Here is a 13,282-nt window from a genome sequence, read left to right on the forward strand (position 1 = left end):
TTGACTTTTCCATTATCGTATTATGTTCTACGAGTGTCTGTGTGTGTGTGCTACAATCCCAAGTGGAAATTGCCGACTGCCGACCATCGGCCAGTGGTCGGTTTCTGGTCGGCATGCGAGTAAGTCGGCCACTGCACCTTGGACCAACGTCGGTCTGATGTCGCTCACCGTGGGGGTTGGTGAACGACGTTTGGCCGAGAACGTTGTGCGACGTGTTACTCGCGTACTAATGAGAGGTCGGCATAATAAAGACGGGTCAATGTCGGCCCTACACTTCAAACAAACTTGAAAACAATGCAGCTACTATTCGAAACAAAAAGAAAGAAAAGACGCTTTGACGGTTGGCAAAAAGTCGGATGACAGTTGGCCAACGACTCTTTCGGCCAACCAACGTTGGCGTAATGTTGCATAGTGATAGCAGAGCGAGGTTTGGCGAGCCCCCGGCTAGGGGGCAGATCTGTACCAAGGAACGAGCTCATTGGCCAAGCACTTGCCAAGCACGGTTCGGTTGGCCAGCCAAGCTCCTGCAAAGCTTGTTTCAATCTTGGTATGTTGCCTTGGGGAGAGGGAAACGCGGAATGGTATAGCACCACATAAGTTCAACTTTCGATTGACAAAGTGATTGTCTCACATCAAAAGCAGTAAGAAACAGAGACATTATCTTCATGGTGAGCTAATACGACAAGCAATTCCTCATTGCAGTGTTGTTTGTGTACGCGTCAAATTAAACTTAGACACCTCACCCTTAATTTTGACTCACACGCGAGCAGGAGACACGAATTTCTGGAAGCTCGCGAGGCAAACCTATATATATAGTATCTGCTGTTCTTCATCAGGAAAGAAATGTAATTTCTTTTCTTTATTGTGAGCTGTTAGATTCTAGTGAACTCGGGCATATTGCGAGCTTTTATGATTCTCCCCTACGCCGTTCCCCGTACGCCGTTGATACCCTACGGCGCGAGACAACTGAGTATGGATACGAGCGACGCCACAGGACTGCTTTGGCCTAACTTGGCACAATGCAGGCTGGTCAATGCTTGGCAAGTCATTGGCCAGGGTACAGATCCGTATCAACAAACAAGCTTGTTGTCCGATAATGCAAAGGTCGAGTGAACCAGCCTAACTATTGCCAAGCTTGGGCCAACCTCTTTTGCAAGGACGACCCAGCGACTTTTACGTCGGAAGCACACATCGGCCCGGCACTTGCCGACGTTGTTCCTCTCATTGGGGGGCAGCCAAAGCTGCATGGTGCGGCGTGTTGCTTAATAGTTGGGCCACGCATTTTTTTGCAACGGGCCGTGGTTGGCCCATGCACAGGTGTTGTTCCATGGGCCATTGTAGGCCCACGTTTACACAAGCAGTACCCAAACTTGGTTCCTTATTGGCCACGCATCGGCCTTGCATCTGTCAGGTCGGCCCTCTACATTAGCTCGAGCTTGTGCCAGCTAAGTCGACCCGAGTGACGACATTGTCAATCCCCAGCCTCGGCCCAAGCTTTTTTTGCAAGCTTGGCCCGACAACTTTTAGGTTAGAAGCAGACGTCGGCCCAGTGTTTCGCCAACATTGTTTTTCCCGATGGGATAAGACCTCGATCCTAATTCTGAAGGGGCTCGTTATTTTATTCACCACATCGCCACCAGCAATGAGGTGGAGTATAGACCTTGGCAATGAAACTCCCCATTCCTCATCTGAAAATAACGTTATTGTCACGAGTGCTTTGCAGTTCAGCTGTCAGCGTATTTCATTACAGGAATTCAAAGCGCTGTGCACGAAGAGCATGCACATGCATGACTTATCACACACGCTGTAGGAGCAACTGCACATACGAGGTTAACACAGCAGCTTATTTGCTTCCACCGTACCTCAAAGATTAAAAGAACAGTGGAACAAATTGGCATATTGGCGTAGGTTCTGCATCCGGTTCTTCGGCACAGCTGAGTGACTGTGAAAGGAACCTGCAAGCGCAAGCACATTGTTTATAGAAAATACATGGTCTTGAGAGTTGTAGGAGCAGTCACACATACTTTCTTAGTACGCAATGGCACCAGCGAAGTCGAAATAAGTCCGAGTTGTCAGATGCACGCGATACGAATAAACCGATTTTTATTCAAAATAAAAAGCTTACCTGTGAAAAATTATCCCTCTTTCTCTGTCCGCGTGGAGTGTACTCAAAGCTGCAACAAACAGGCATGACATGCCCTTTAATTTAAAAGAAATTTTTAAAAATACGAGCAGCACCGCTTGAACTAAATGCAGACGACAGGATGCAATGGGCCCACCAATATGGCGGCCGGTGACCACGCTGTGGAGCACCCTATGCGCGGTCCAGCCTATACTATAGAGATCAGTGGTCCTGCCCACGATGGAAAGAAGAAAAAGAAATATCGAAAATAAAAACAGAACAGAACTTAAACTACAAAGCAGCACGAGCACAGCTCGAGTTCACACAGAAAGGGAGTGGAGAGCCATCGAGGAAGTCCATGGAGACACAGAACTGATTTTCGGGTTCTGAGTCCCCACTCTACACTCCCCAACCTCAGAATGCTGGAGACACTCCGGTGTCTTCTGCCGTGACAGAGGCCACAAAGAAACAGCCACGGCCTCCTCTAAGATCGATGGCACACAGTTAGTTTGGGACGGGGTCGTAAAAACACCTTCCCAAAAAGGCACCGAGGTCGAGGAGGTCGACGATGATGACTGCATGTCGCAGAAGTCATCGTCCAGCCTCCCCAGCATTCCTTCACAAGTGAAGGAAAAACGAGAAAAAGGACGAGGAAGGGGTTTCAAAGGGAATGACCAACAGAAACAACCCCCGCGAAGGGTCCAACCCCCCTAAATGGTACAGGTCTTTTCTAGTCGGTGTCACCAAGTGCTGCGCTTTCTTTTCCTCCTTTTTAGTGTGACCGTTATGAACCACTTCCTCCAGTGGAACTGCCGTGGACGACAATAACGACCTCTTCGACAAGTACAATGTAGCGTGTTTCTGCCTTCAAGAATCGTATTTAAGCACGCACACACCAAATCCAATTCGTAGACACAATGACACGTAGACACACGACACAATGACACGTAGACACAATGACACACAATATCGAACAGACGCCACTCGCGCATCTCGCGGTGTGGCTATCGTCACACAAGGAACTGTTCCGTCCAAAGAAGTCCACTTGGTTACAGACTTGGAAGCCGTAGCTGTGCAGGAACAGAATTGTCAGAACAGAACAGTCTGGACAGAATTGTCACCACCTGCTCGGTCTATTTGCCACCATCAGGAAGTTTTGCACAGAGGGATATAGAACACTTAATCAGCAAACTTCCAACTCCATTTATACTCTTAGGCGACTTTAATGCCCACAATCAGCTTTGGGGCAGTGCAAGAACCGACGGCCGAGGGAAAATGTTGGAAAGGGTTTTGTTATAAACCTCAATCTGTCTTTTAAACACACGAGCACCGACGTACGTCCACTATTCGAGTCAGTCTTTTTCGGTCTTAGATTTAACGCTTTGCAGTCCATCTCTATATCAAGATATAGAATGGAGCGTGGAAGGAAACCCACTTGGGAGTGACTACTTCCGATGGTCTTGAAATATATCTGTGCAGTCAATAGTCTGACAGCATGCCCCCCTAGATGGAAGCTCCAACATGCTGACTGGAATGCTTTCTCTAAAAAATGTGACCTGTTGTTAATCCCTGTGGAGAGGATGACGATTGAAGAGGCCAACAATGTAATTACTCACGTCATCCTCGATGCAGCAACACAATCCATTCCCCAGACTTCCGGTCGTCTACCGAAACGACCCAAGCCATGGTGGAACAGCGAGTGCAAGGGAACGTAAACTTCAAAATCGTGCGTGGGGTACATTTCGGAGGTACCCCACATCACAAAATCTTCTTTTGTTTAAACAGGCGAGAGGCAAGGCCAGATGGACGAGGAAACAAGCAAAGCGGTCATCTTGGCACAACATCATGTCTTCCCTATCTCACTGTACCCCCTTCCAAAGTGGTGTGGGACAGACTTCGCAGAATCAGAGGAGAACACCGTAGTTATACAATCCCTCTTTTAGGAGTCAACGGGCAGGTGTGCGGAAGCCTACAAGAACAGGCGGATGCGCTCGGGCAACATTTTCAACGCATGTCTGATTCATCCCATTACAGTCCCGAATTCCTTAGAGGAAAAACAAACGCTGAGAAATGAAAAATTCCAATGAGTGGTGGCGATGAGTACGTATACAATCAGCCGTTCACGATATCTATTCGCTGCTAAAGCCACTGCCCCGGACCCAGACAGAGTAACCTACTCTATGCTGTGCCACTTGTCTGATGACTCAAAAAATTGTTGCTCCTTTTCTTTAACCGTATTTGGGCAGAGGGAACATTATCATTATTATGGAAGACTGCGATTGTCATTCCCCTTCTCAAGCCAAGAAAGGAAGCATGGAATCCAGCCAGTTACAGACCTATCGCCCTTACGAGTTGTGTTGGGAAGACGTTTGAGCGAATGGTCAATAACCGTCTGGTTCATCATCTGGAAGAAAACAGTTGCCTTTCTGAACTTCAATGTGGTTTTCGAATGGGGTGCTCCACTATGGACCACATTGTTTGGCTAGAAGCCACTATCCGTGAAGCCTTCGTCAGAAGACAACATTGCTTATCCTTTTTCTTTGATTTACAGAAAGCGTATGACACCGCGTGGCGACACGGTATTCGCAGGATCTTTACTCTTTTGGCGTGGAGGGCAGACTCCTTAGATGCATTTCAAACTTCCTCCAGCACAGATCCTTGAGAGTGCGACTGGGAGCCACTCTATCCCGCCCCTTCGTACAACAGAATGGTGTCCCGTAGGGATCCGTTCTCAGTGTTGTCTTATTTGTTGTGAAAATCAACTCTGTGACCAATGTCATCCCACCCTCCATATCTTTCTTCTTGTACGTGGATGACCTATTAAACCTCACATTCATGATACAGGAGACCGGCTGGAAAGCACCCTGTTGTGCACTTTACGAGCGAGGTTACGTATAGGTCATACGTACCTTACACATGAGTTCTTACTTCGGGGAGAGGAGCCACCTCAGTGTGCGCACTGTGGTCAGCCCCTGTCTATTGTACACATACTCATCACATGCGCACATCATGAAATACATCGCAAACATCACTTCAAGGAATTTTGTAAACACTTCTTACCTCTTCACTCAGCTCTATTCCTTGGTGACGAGGCTCTCGTCCCTTTTACAAGCGTCTTTGATTTCCTGGGAGACGTTGGCGTTATTAGCCTTTTGTAGTCTTACACATATACACTCATCTTTTATTAGTCATCGTGTTTACTCTTAAATAACCATAACATCACCACTGTCTAAACCATACCTCAGTTTATGGCGCATTATGATCTTTGTTGTCAAGGCGCCATTAAACTCCCAATCATCATCATCACCGTTTCGTTAGTCGTCTCAGTCTGACCTACACGGAGGATTAGAAAAGCCTAGGACCGGAACACGGCGCTCATTTCCGCCTCCGTCCTCCTCCTTTCACTCGCATTCCGAACGTCCGAACGGTCGACAAAGATGGCTACCGTGCAATCGTTCGAGTCACAGCAGGTGCTCGACGATGAACTGTCGACACTCACACCGCCTATCATTTTCTACTGGGCGAACTGGTGTAAGCTGCACCGGCATGATTTTGCTACACAGAGCCTACACCAGCGCGCTACACTATACCACACTAAAACTACCAGCGGAATTCGCCATTATTGCATTCCTTTCCTTCTCACTCTGTTGGAGTCTCAACGCATAGGTCTCAAGCGAATGTGTAAGCGACCAATTTTGCTTTGAGGTCATTACAACGACACTGCTACGATCGCAACCACGTTATTTTACAGACAATGAAGAGCGAACTCTGTGGCTTCGCTTCGTGTGTGAATTCGATGGTTGTGAAAGCGATATCACCAGTACAGAGATGCCTTATCGGGCCCACATGAACATTATATGAAGAAAACATTTCGCGAAGGGGCATCAGAAAGCTACGTATCGCGTATCACCAACCCAATGCCCCAGTAAAATGCCCGTGAAATGCTGCAGGAGAAAATATTTAATATGCGGGGGTTTACGTCGCGAGACAACTGAGATAATGAGCGACGCCACAGCGGCAGGTATGTGGATTAGAACACTGCATGGGCCCGGACTTACCCGAAAGCCCGAGCCCGGCCCGGCCCACGGGCGGGCCGGGCAGGGCTTTGCGTTTTGATGCGGGCCTGGGCCGGGCTTGGGTTTCAGCCACCGGGCTCGGGCCGGGTACGGGTTTGACAACGCCGGCCATGGTCGGGCATATACGCGAACAAATTTCACGAGACTGAACAGCTGAATTTTCATGTCACTTTTTTTTTTCATTGAGTATGGGATCTCATGGTATTCTCACCTGAGAACTATCACTGTCTTATATGTGATTAGGCTTATCTTGTGTAATCGGTCTGGATTTCACACGTGCACTCACACACATTTTGGGACGATATGTGTGGCGGGCGCGCTGAGAGTCCGGCACGAGGGTCAGTTAGGTTAGATGTTGGGACATATTTCGTTCGCGTGAATGTCAGAGAAAGGGCTACTAACACCGGTGCATGCGCAATGGAGTGGAGATGAGTCTCTCTTGAACCGCAATGTACATACTCGTACATATCGCGCACGCGCCGCTGCGCGCTGCCTTCCCAAGCAAGCAAGCACCAAGCACAGAGCGGCTTGCCGGCAGAGAAACACAACCGCTCCGTTCGAGTGTACCTCCTCACTCTCCACCAATTACCTGCATCCTTTTCGTCGCTGCGCTATGCTCTTTAGCAGGGATGGGCAGTAATACCCATATTTTGTATAATACTAATACATAATACTAGTAATACATTGACACGTAACTTGGGGAGAAAGAAAGGAATAGAAAATCAGAAATCTATATAATTTGCGCATTATTTATCGAGCCAGACATTCTCCAATGACGTGTTATTTCAGATGCTTACATGTTTAGCATATTCTCAAGGGGTAGTCCTCTATAGGGCATGCCTTTTCCGAATATGATGATAAAGCGCTGGTCAATTCGATCACAGTGAACAGCTTGCTCTCAGTGTGGAAGAGTCTTCATTTCGTCCACCCTGGACGATAAAATGTGGGCAGTTCAAAAGTGTGTAACTGTCCATAGTGCAACCCCGTACAGGGGTGCCTGGACTGGACGCACTCTTTCATACCACAAAGGGCTTGCAATGCGATGACTCATCTTTACGTGCGCTGAAATGGAAGGAATGCGAGGAAGCCCCCCAGTAACCTCTGGCACTGAGGTCACTCCCTTTGGGATAGTTTGAAGCAAAGGAATAATAGGGACCTTGTTGGTGTCCAGATGTTTGTGGGACACGAAAAATTACTCATAAAGTGCACTGGTGACACCTAGGAGGTCTTACATATGACCTCCGGGAAGGTATTACACCTTCAAAAGTATTATAATACATGTAATACTTCGATTTTGTGTATTATAATACAGATAGAAATACATTTCAAAAATGAGTATTATAATACATAATACAAATACTCAAAAGTATTACAGTAATAGTATTATAATACAAAGTATTACTATTACTGCCCACCCCTGCTCTTTAGTAACTCTAAATACGCCTCCGGGCCTCGAGAACACATAGAGCAGAGGCGGGGTTGGACAGGGCCTGAGTATGCAAACAGTCGGGTACGGGCTGGTCCCGGGCCAGCCGAGTCAGGCCGGGACGGGCTGGAAATCTAGAGAAAACGTCGGGCCCGGGCCGGGTGCGGGCCGTAGCAGCCTGGCCTGGGTCGGGCACGGGCCTGAAAAAAATTAGGCCCGTGCAGTGGTCTAATGTGGATTGCTTTTGCCCACCTGAGGGTTCTTCAACGTGCGATGAAAGCTCTCCGCACGGCGCCCCGTATTTAACATCCCTCGTGGAAGACACCGTGTCTAAGCAACTTGTATCCTGCCACCAAGTTGCTGGCGTCCTCGGCTGGGTTCGAACACGCGACCAGGAGAAAAGAAGACTGAAAAATATGGCTGCGTGTAACATGTATGCGTTCATGGCTCAATCTTAGTTAAAATAAACGATACAGCTTGCTACAGATACAACAGGAACGTAGTTTCGCCCTGCGGATGCCGTGCATAAGCGGCACTGTCAATCTTGTAAGCTCTCACCTCTAATGATAGCCAATATCATCTACTGGGTATCGAAAAAAAAAGAAGGATGATTAATGTAATGACTGCGGCGGAAATGCCTTGGCAGTAGGCGTATTATCTAAGGTATTATTTGTGTTTTCTGCGTTCTCTTGCGTTTTCTTATCATATGTTCCACTTATCTGTTCTCTTGTCACCACTACACCACCACCACATTACACCTCTACATCACCACCACCTTAGTACGACATCACCACCACCTACTATCTCAATCTACCCGAGGCTTCACACATCCATCGGATGTGACAGACAGGATCCGACAGACCGGATCCAGACAGACGGTCACTATTTTCCAACTTGGGGAGGGGGGTTCTAATACAAACGCATTAAAAATAATTAAAGCGGGACTTCTTTGTCATACCGCATTTCACTTTGGGTTTTCTAGGGCTCTCAGAGGCATAGCAGAACAATACGTACAAGAAAACTATTTGAATGCGAACTGACATGCTCATGTCTATTAATTCAGCGCTACGGATGATCGGGCGCACAGTGATCTCCTCAAATAGGTACCAACGGGGCAACGACGCCGCTTCCCGGCGATACTAGCTAGGAGTTCGACTTCACAATCGTAACAGACGACGCGTTGGTAACTCGACAGCTTAACGCAACAGTCGTAATCTCGAGTGGTCCTAGCACGTACCTCTTCTTGCTATGCAGGGCGAAGCTGCGTTGAAGTTAACTCTGGAGTGAGATGTACACTACGCGCCGTCATTGCGCGTCGGCTTCCTGTTTTCCTTGCGCACTCTAGGTTTCTATGCATTAAAGTCATTTTATGCGCGTGACCTTCTGACAGCTGTTCCTCAAAGTTTGAAAACCTACACACTATGATGAGGCATTGCTTCGCACTCTCTTACTGCGGAAGTATGAAGATGTATGTCGTTTAACTGTGAAGTTATCGTCTTTGGAAAAGGACTCATAAATATGTGGTCAGCTTCGTTGGAACCATAATAAAGGTACAGGTATTAAGCATCATAATTACCTTTTTCAGTCCGACGTTCGTGAAAGTGAATCACGTGATAGATCCTGGAGTCCATGTGGCACACACGGAGTGCTCGACCAATGGAGAATTCCGGGTGAGTCCATTCAGCGCACAATGATCAATACTGCATATTACACCTAAACAAAAGCGTGAAGAGGAAGGTGTCGCGATGAAGAATGTTGGATTAGCCTGAAATATAGTATTTTCACGGGATAGCACGGCAGATACAAGCAGCTTCTTTGATGCCGTCTTCTGCACATTCAGGTTGTAAATACCAGAGTCAGCACCCACAATTTCGTCGTTTCCTTCACTGAAATGATAACGAGTCAATGAGCTTCCAACTATTACGGTGAACCATTCCATGACCCCTCCAGCTTTTTCCGGTTCCTATTCGCAAACAGAAACGTTCAAAGTGGAACGGCTTTCGCTGTGCAAGATGTGCGTTCAATGTGATTTTCAGCATACGACGATATGAAGTTTTACGTCCTATGGTCGACAGAGTAATGTGGCAGCCGAAAAAAACATGCTTGATCATGCAGAACCGTTCATGGTCACCAGCTGCTATCACATGCGGTTGTATTCCAGGAATTCTTGGATGCAGCACTTCTCACGAATATTCTCATTTGCTGTAGTCAGCTGAGCGCGTTACGTCATCTGAGTCTGGTATAGTAAGAGGAGCATTTCACAGCCGCCACTTTTGTCTTTAATTGTACCTTGGCGCTGCGTGACTTATGCGTCATGTTTCTGCTCGTGTGCGCGCTTGATTTTTGTATTTATGCCCCGTCATATTAATTAAAATCGGAATTATCTGCGTGAGCATATAATCTGTAGAAAAGTGCGAAAGGCGTAGGTGTAGATAGAGAAAGTTTTAAAAATAATATAGGAGACGAAAACTTAAAATAATTAATTAATTAATAATTGAATGCAACTGCCGCTTTGTCCCTCTTCGTGTTTCCGAAGTAAGAGATGTGGGTGCATATTCTAGGAAGTCACTGCCTGTACTGGTTCCGCAGCTGATGTTACGTGGATGGACTCTTGAAAGGATACATGGCTTTAATCATTGTCATTGGTGATAACTTAACCCACTTAACTAACTTAACCCTCTCTTTCGGATGGTTCCTGTCCACCTCATGTAGATTATAACTTAATGTCAGCATAGAACAGGGGTGCCGAAGCGGCGGCCCGGCTGGTGTTGTCATGTGGCTCGCGTGGCCCCCGAGCAACTAAAAATAAAATGAAAATATTCGGCGGAAACTTCATGAAGGGTCGTGGTGTTATCAATGGGCTCTGTACTCGTGCAGTTTAGCTTAAGGTTAATTAGTGATCGAAAACTGTTTGACGGACCTGTAACAGCCGATGACTCTCTAAGTGTGAGACGAGTTGGACCGTTGGCACATGACAACAGCGAGGACGACGAAAGTAACACAAACAACAACTTTATTTTTGGCTTTGGTAGGGGAAGGTTTTTAGTGGGTGCAATGAAGAATATGCTCCAGATCCTCAAGAACACCACAGTGGCAGCAGCAGGGAGAGTCAACTTGTCTCAAGCGGTGAGGCCACTGGGCTGTAAAGACAGCCAGGGAACGTGGGACTTTCAACCTCTCATCATAATCAACTTTTACTCATATAATAAAAGGTCGAAGGTTCTGCCTCTCCTGTTAAAGGTTTTGCCTGTCTGCCTCTCTGTTGGTTTCGTCCTCTTTGCTGATGAGTCTCAAACCTGTCCCTGCTTCACATTTTCTCTTGATTAATATTGCTAGTACATTCCTACCAAAAATTTCTGTGCAAACCCTACATGACCGATTTCTAATAGTGTCATCTTTAATGGCACCAGAAACGGACATCACCGCATAGCACGCTCCTAGCCAACCATCATCTCGAATGATGTCGTTATCGCTGCCCTGATTTGTTGAAAACGGGAGGCGTACAGCTTGGGACAAAAGTTTACTGATGACGGCAGTGGCGTATTTCTGCGTCGTAGTGGCCCCTTGCTACATAATGAGGTAGATCGAGTAAGAAACATGTGACCGGCCTGTCCATCCATCTCCTAGTATGTGAGTCTGGTCCTGCTTGTTGCTACTGCGAAGCTGCAATCGAGAAATGCGACATCCCGGTGTTCCGTAAAGTTTTGTCCCAAGCTGTACGCCTTTTTTGTGACAATCATGAACAGCATAAGTTTGCATAAACTAAGTTAGTTTGGGGTAGCCTGTTTCTGATATAGATGACACAACACAGAGCTTAAAACGGTATAAAATGTCTATAGTATTTGGGTTACTTAGCGGCATTGATTGAGAAGTTACCCGTCAAAAAGAACTCTTTACAAGTTAAGCCACCGTGTTAAGCCAAAACGTAACTACGTTAATAACGAAGTTCTTCAGCCTGAAATGTAACTTGCAGTTACTGAGTTACTTAAAAAAAAGAACGAGTTACTTCCAAGTTACTTCGGATACAAAATAGCATTACGCCAGTGCAGCGCGCGTGAGCAGTTAAATTAGACCTTGAGTTGCCTGCGGAGGAGTGCAAGACGCTTAGATCGTTTTCGTTTATGTTCAACAATAGACCTCTCCGTGTTTTTAAACAAATGACGTCATAGAGTTTGACAGCGCCAAAATTTGGTAGAATTGAACTACGCTCGAAGCTAGAGGTGAACAAGGTCGCGCCCAAGAGCCACGGTCTTGAGGGGATTACGAGATGGTTCCTTAAAGGGACGCGACCCTCGGTCCTAGTTTTCTTTCAATGGGAGGCAGCGAATAAGTGCCCGTTCGTGGAACCCAGCCCTCTCCTTCTTATTTGTTTCAGTTTGTCTGTCTATGTCATGATGACGTTACTCTGGTAGAGGTCTATTCGAACGCTTTGCATCTTACTCCCTGTGGGCGCACGATGGGTCAGCTTCATTTCAGTGGCAGCGGTTCTTACTTCCTGAATAAAATACTGTAATTGGTTGAATACCACGTTTTATGGCAAAAAATACCATGAAGGAACTGGAGAGAAAGCAAGAAAATATGTGGACGTGAGTGAAAAAAAGTACTTTGGCAAAAGTATCCAGTTAAGTTGCAAGTTACCAAAGAAATGAACTTAGTTACAGTAACGAGCTTCTTGTAACGAGTTAACTCGAACTCTGCTCAGCGGTGCTCAAACACAGGGTCAGCAATTTTTTTATTCGCTGTGTGGTGAAGAAATTTCGCACACCTTGTTTTTAACGATTGCGTCAACATCGTGTGAAAGTGGTCGCGCAATTGCAATCTTAAAGGACTGCGTTGAAGTGTTGTGAGCGTAACACTGACTTAATCATGTTCGTCACAGAAACGCTTGCCCGCGTTCGTATGTTGGCACAGCTCTCTTGATGTAAAGCCAGGAATTAATATTACTAGACTATCTTTTGTACCAAACACGCATAGGTTTGTCAGCGACATAATGCGTAACGTCGGATACTTTTGTACAACATAAGAATAAATCAAAGCCGCATCAACCTCAGCGGACTTGTACTTATCAGTGCATCGCTCTGCAGAACAATCAGTTCCATTTCTTAATATTCAGGAAGGTTGTCAACAACTGCGGGAACACGGCGGGCCAAAAAGCGCCATTGCAAGTCCCCGGCACCCGAAGATTCTTTGCTCGAATTCACTCGCGAAAGCAGTAGGACCTGCGACTGAACCGCACTCTTAAAAATGAACTTCACCGTATACGCTGTGCAAGTGCGTCTCTGCGCATGAGAGGAGGCAGTGAGAGGGAAGAGGGAGGGCGCCGCCGTAGCCAATGGGGCTTTCCGAGTGGAGTAACCGGGAGAGGAGATATGCGCAGAACGCTCGGTTACTTGCCGAGCACGCCCCTTGCCAACTAGCATCACGAATGATATCGTTATCTGCCCTGATTTGTTCGAAACGGGAGGCGAACGCCCTTTTTGTGACACTTCGGCTGTTCGTAATTGTCTAGTGAAACGCGTGCGCCTCCCGTTTTCAACAAATCAGGCAGATAACGATATCATTCGAGACGATGGCATGCTAAGAGCGTGCTATGGGGTGAAGTCCGCTTCTGGTGCCATTGAAGATGACAATATTACAAATCGGTCATGTAGGGTTTGC

At 46.8% G+C, this 13,282-nt stretch overlaps 1 protein-coding gene across 2 annotated transcripts in view; it reads left to right on the top strand.

The window, feature by feature from the left end:
- Positions 1–13,282, top strand: part of LOC135373900 (uncharacterized) — a 153,866-nt gene that overhangs the window by 89,242 nt on the left and 51,342 nt on the right. For both annotated transcript variants that reach the window (XM_064606944.1, XM_064606954.1), the window contains exon 6: positions 9,210–9,294. In XM_064606944.1, coding sequence (XP_064463014.1) covers positions 9,210–9,294 — 85 coding nt within the window. The remainder of the gene's footprint in view (positions 1–9,209; positions 9,295–13,282) is intronic.

Source organism: Ornithodoros turicata, chromosome 1, assembly GCF_037126465.1.
Source record: "Ornithodoros turicata isolate Travis chromosome 1, ASM3712646v1, whole genome shotgun sequence".
In the NCBI taxonomy this organism is placed as follows: Eukaryota; Metazoa; Arthropoda; class Arachnida; order Ixodida; family Argasidae; genus Ornithodoros; species Ornithodoros turicata.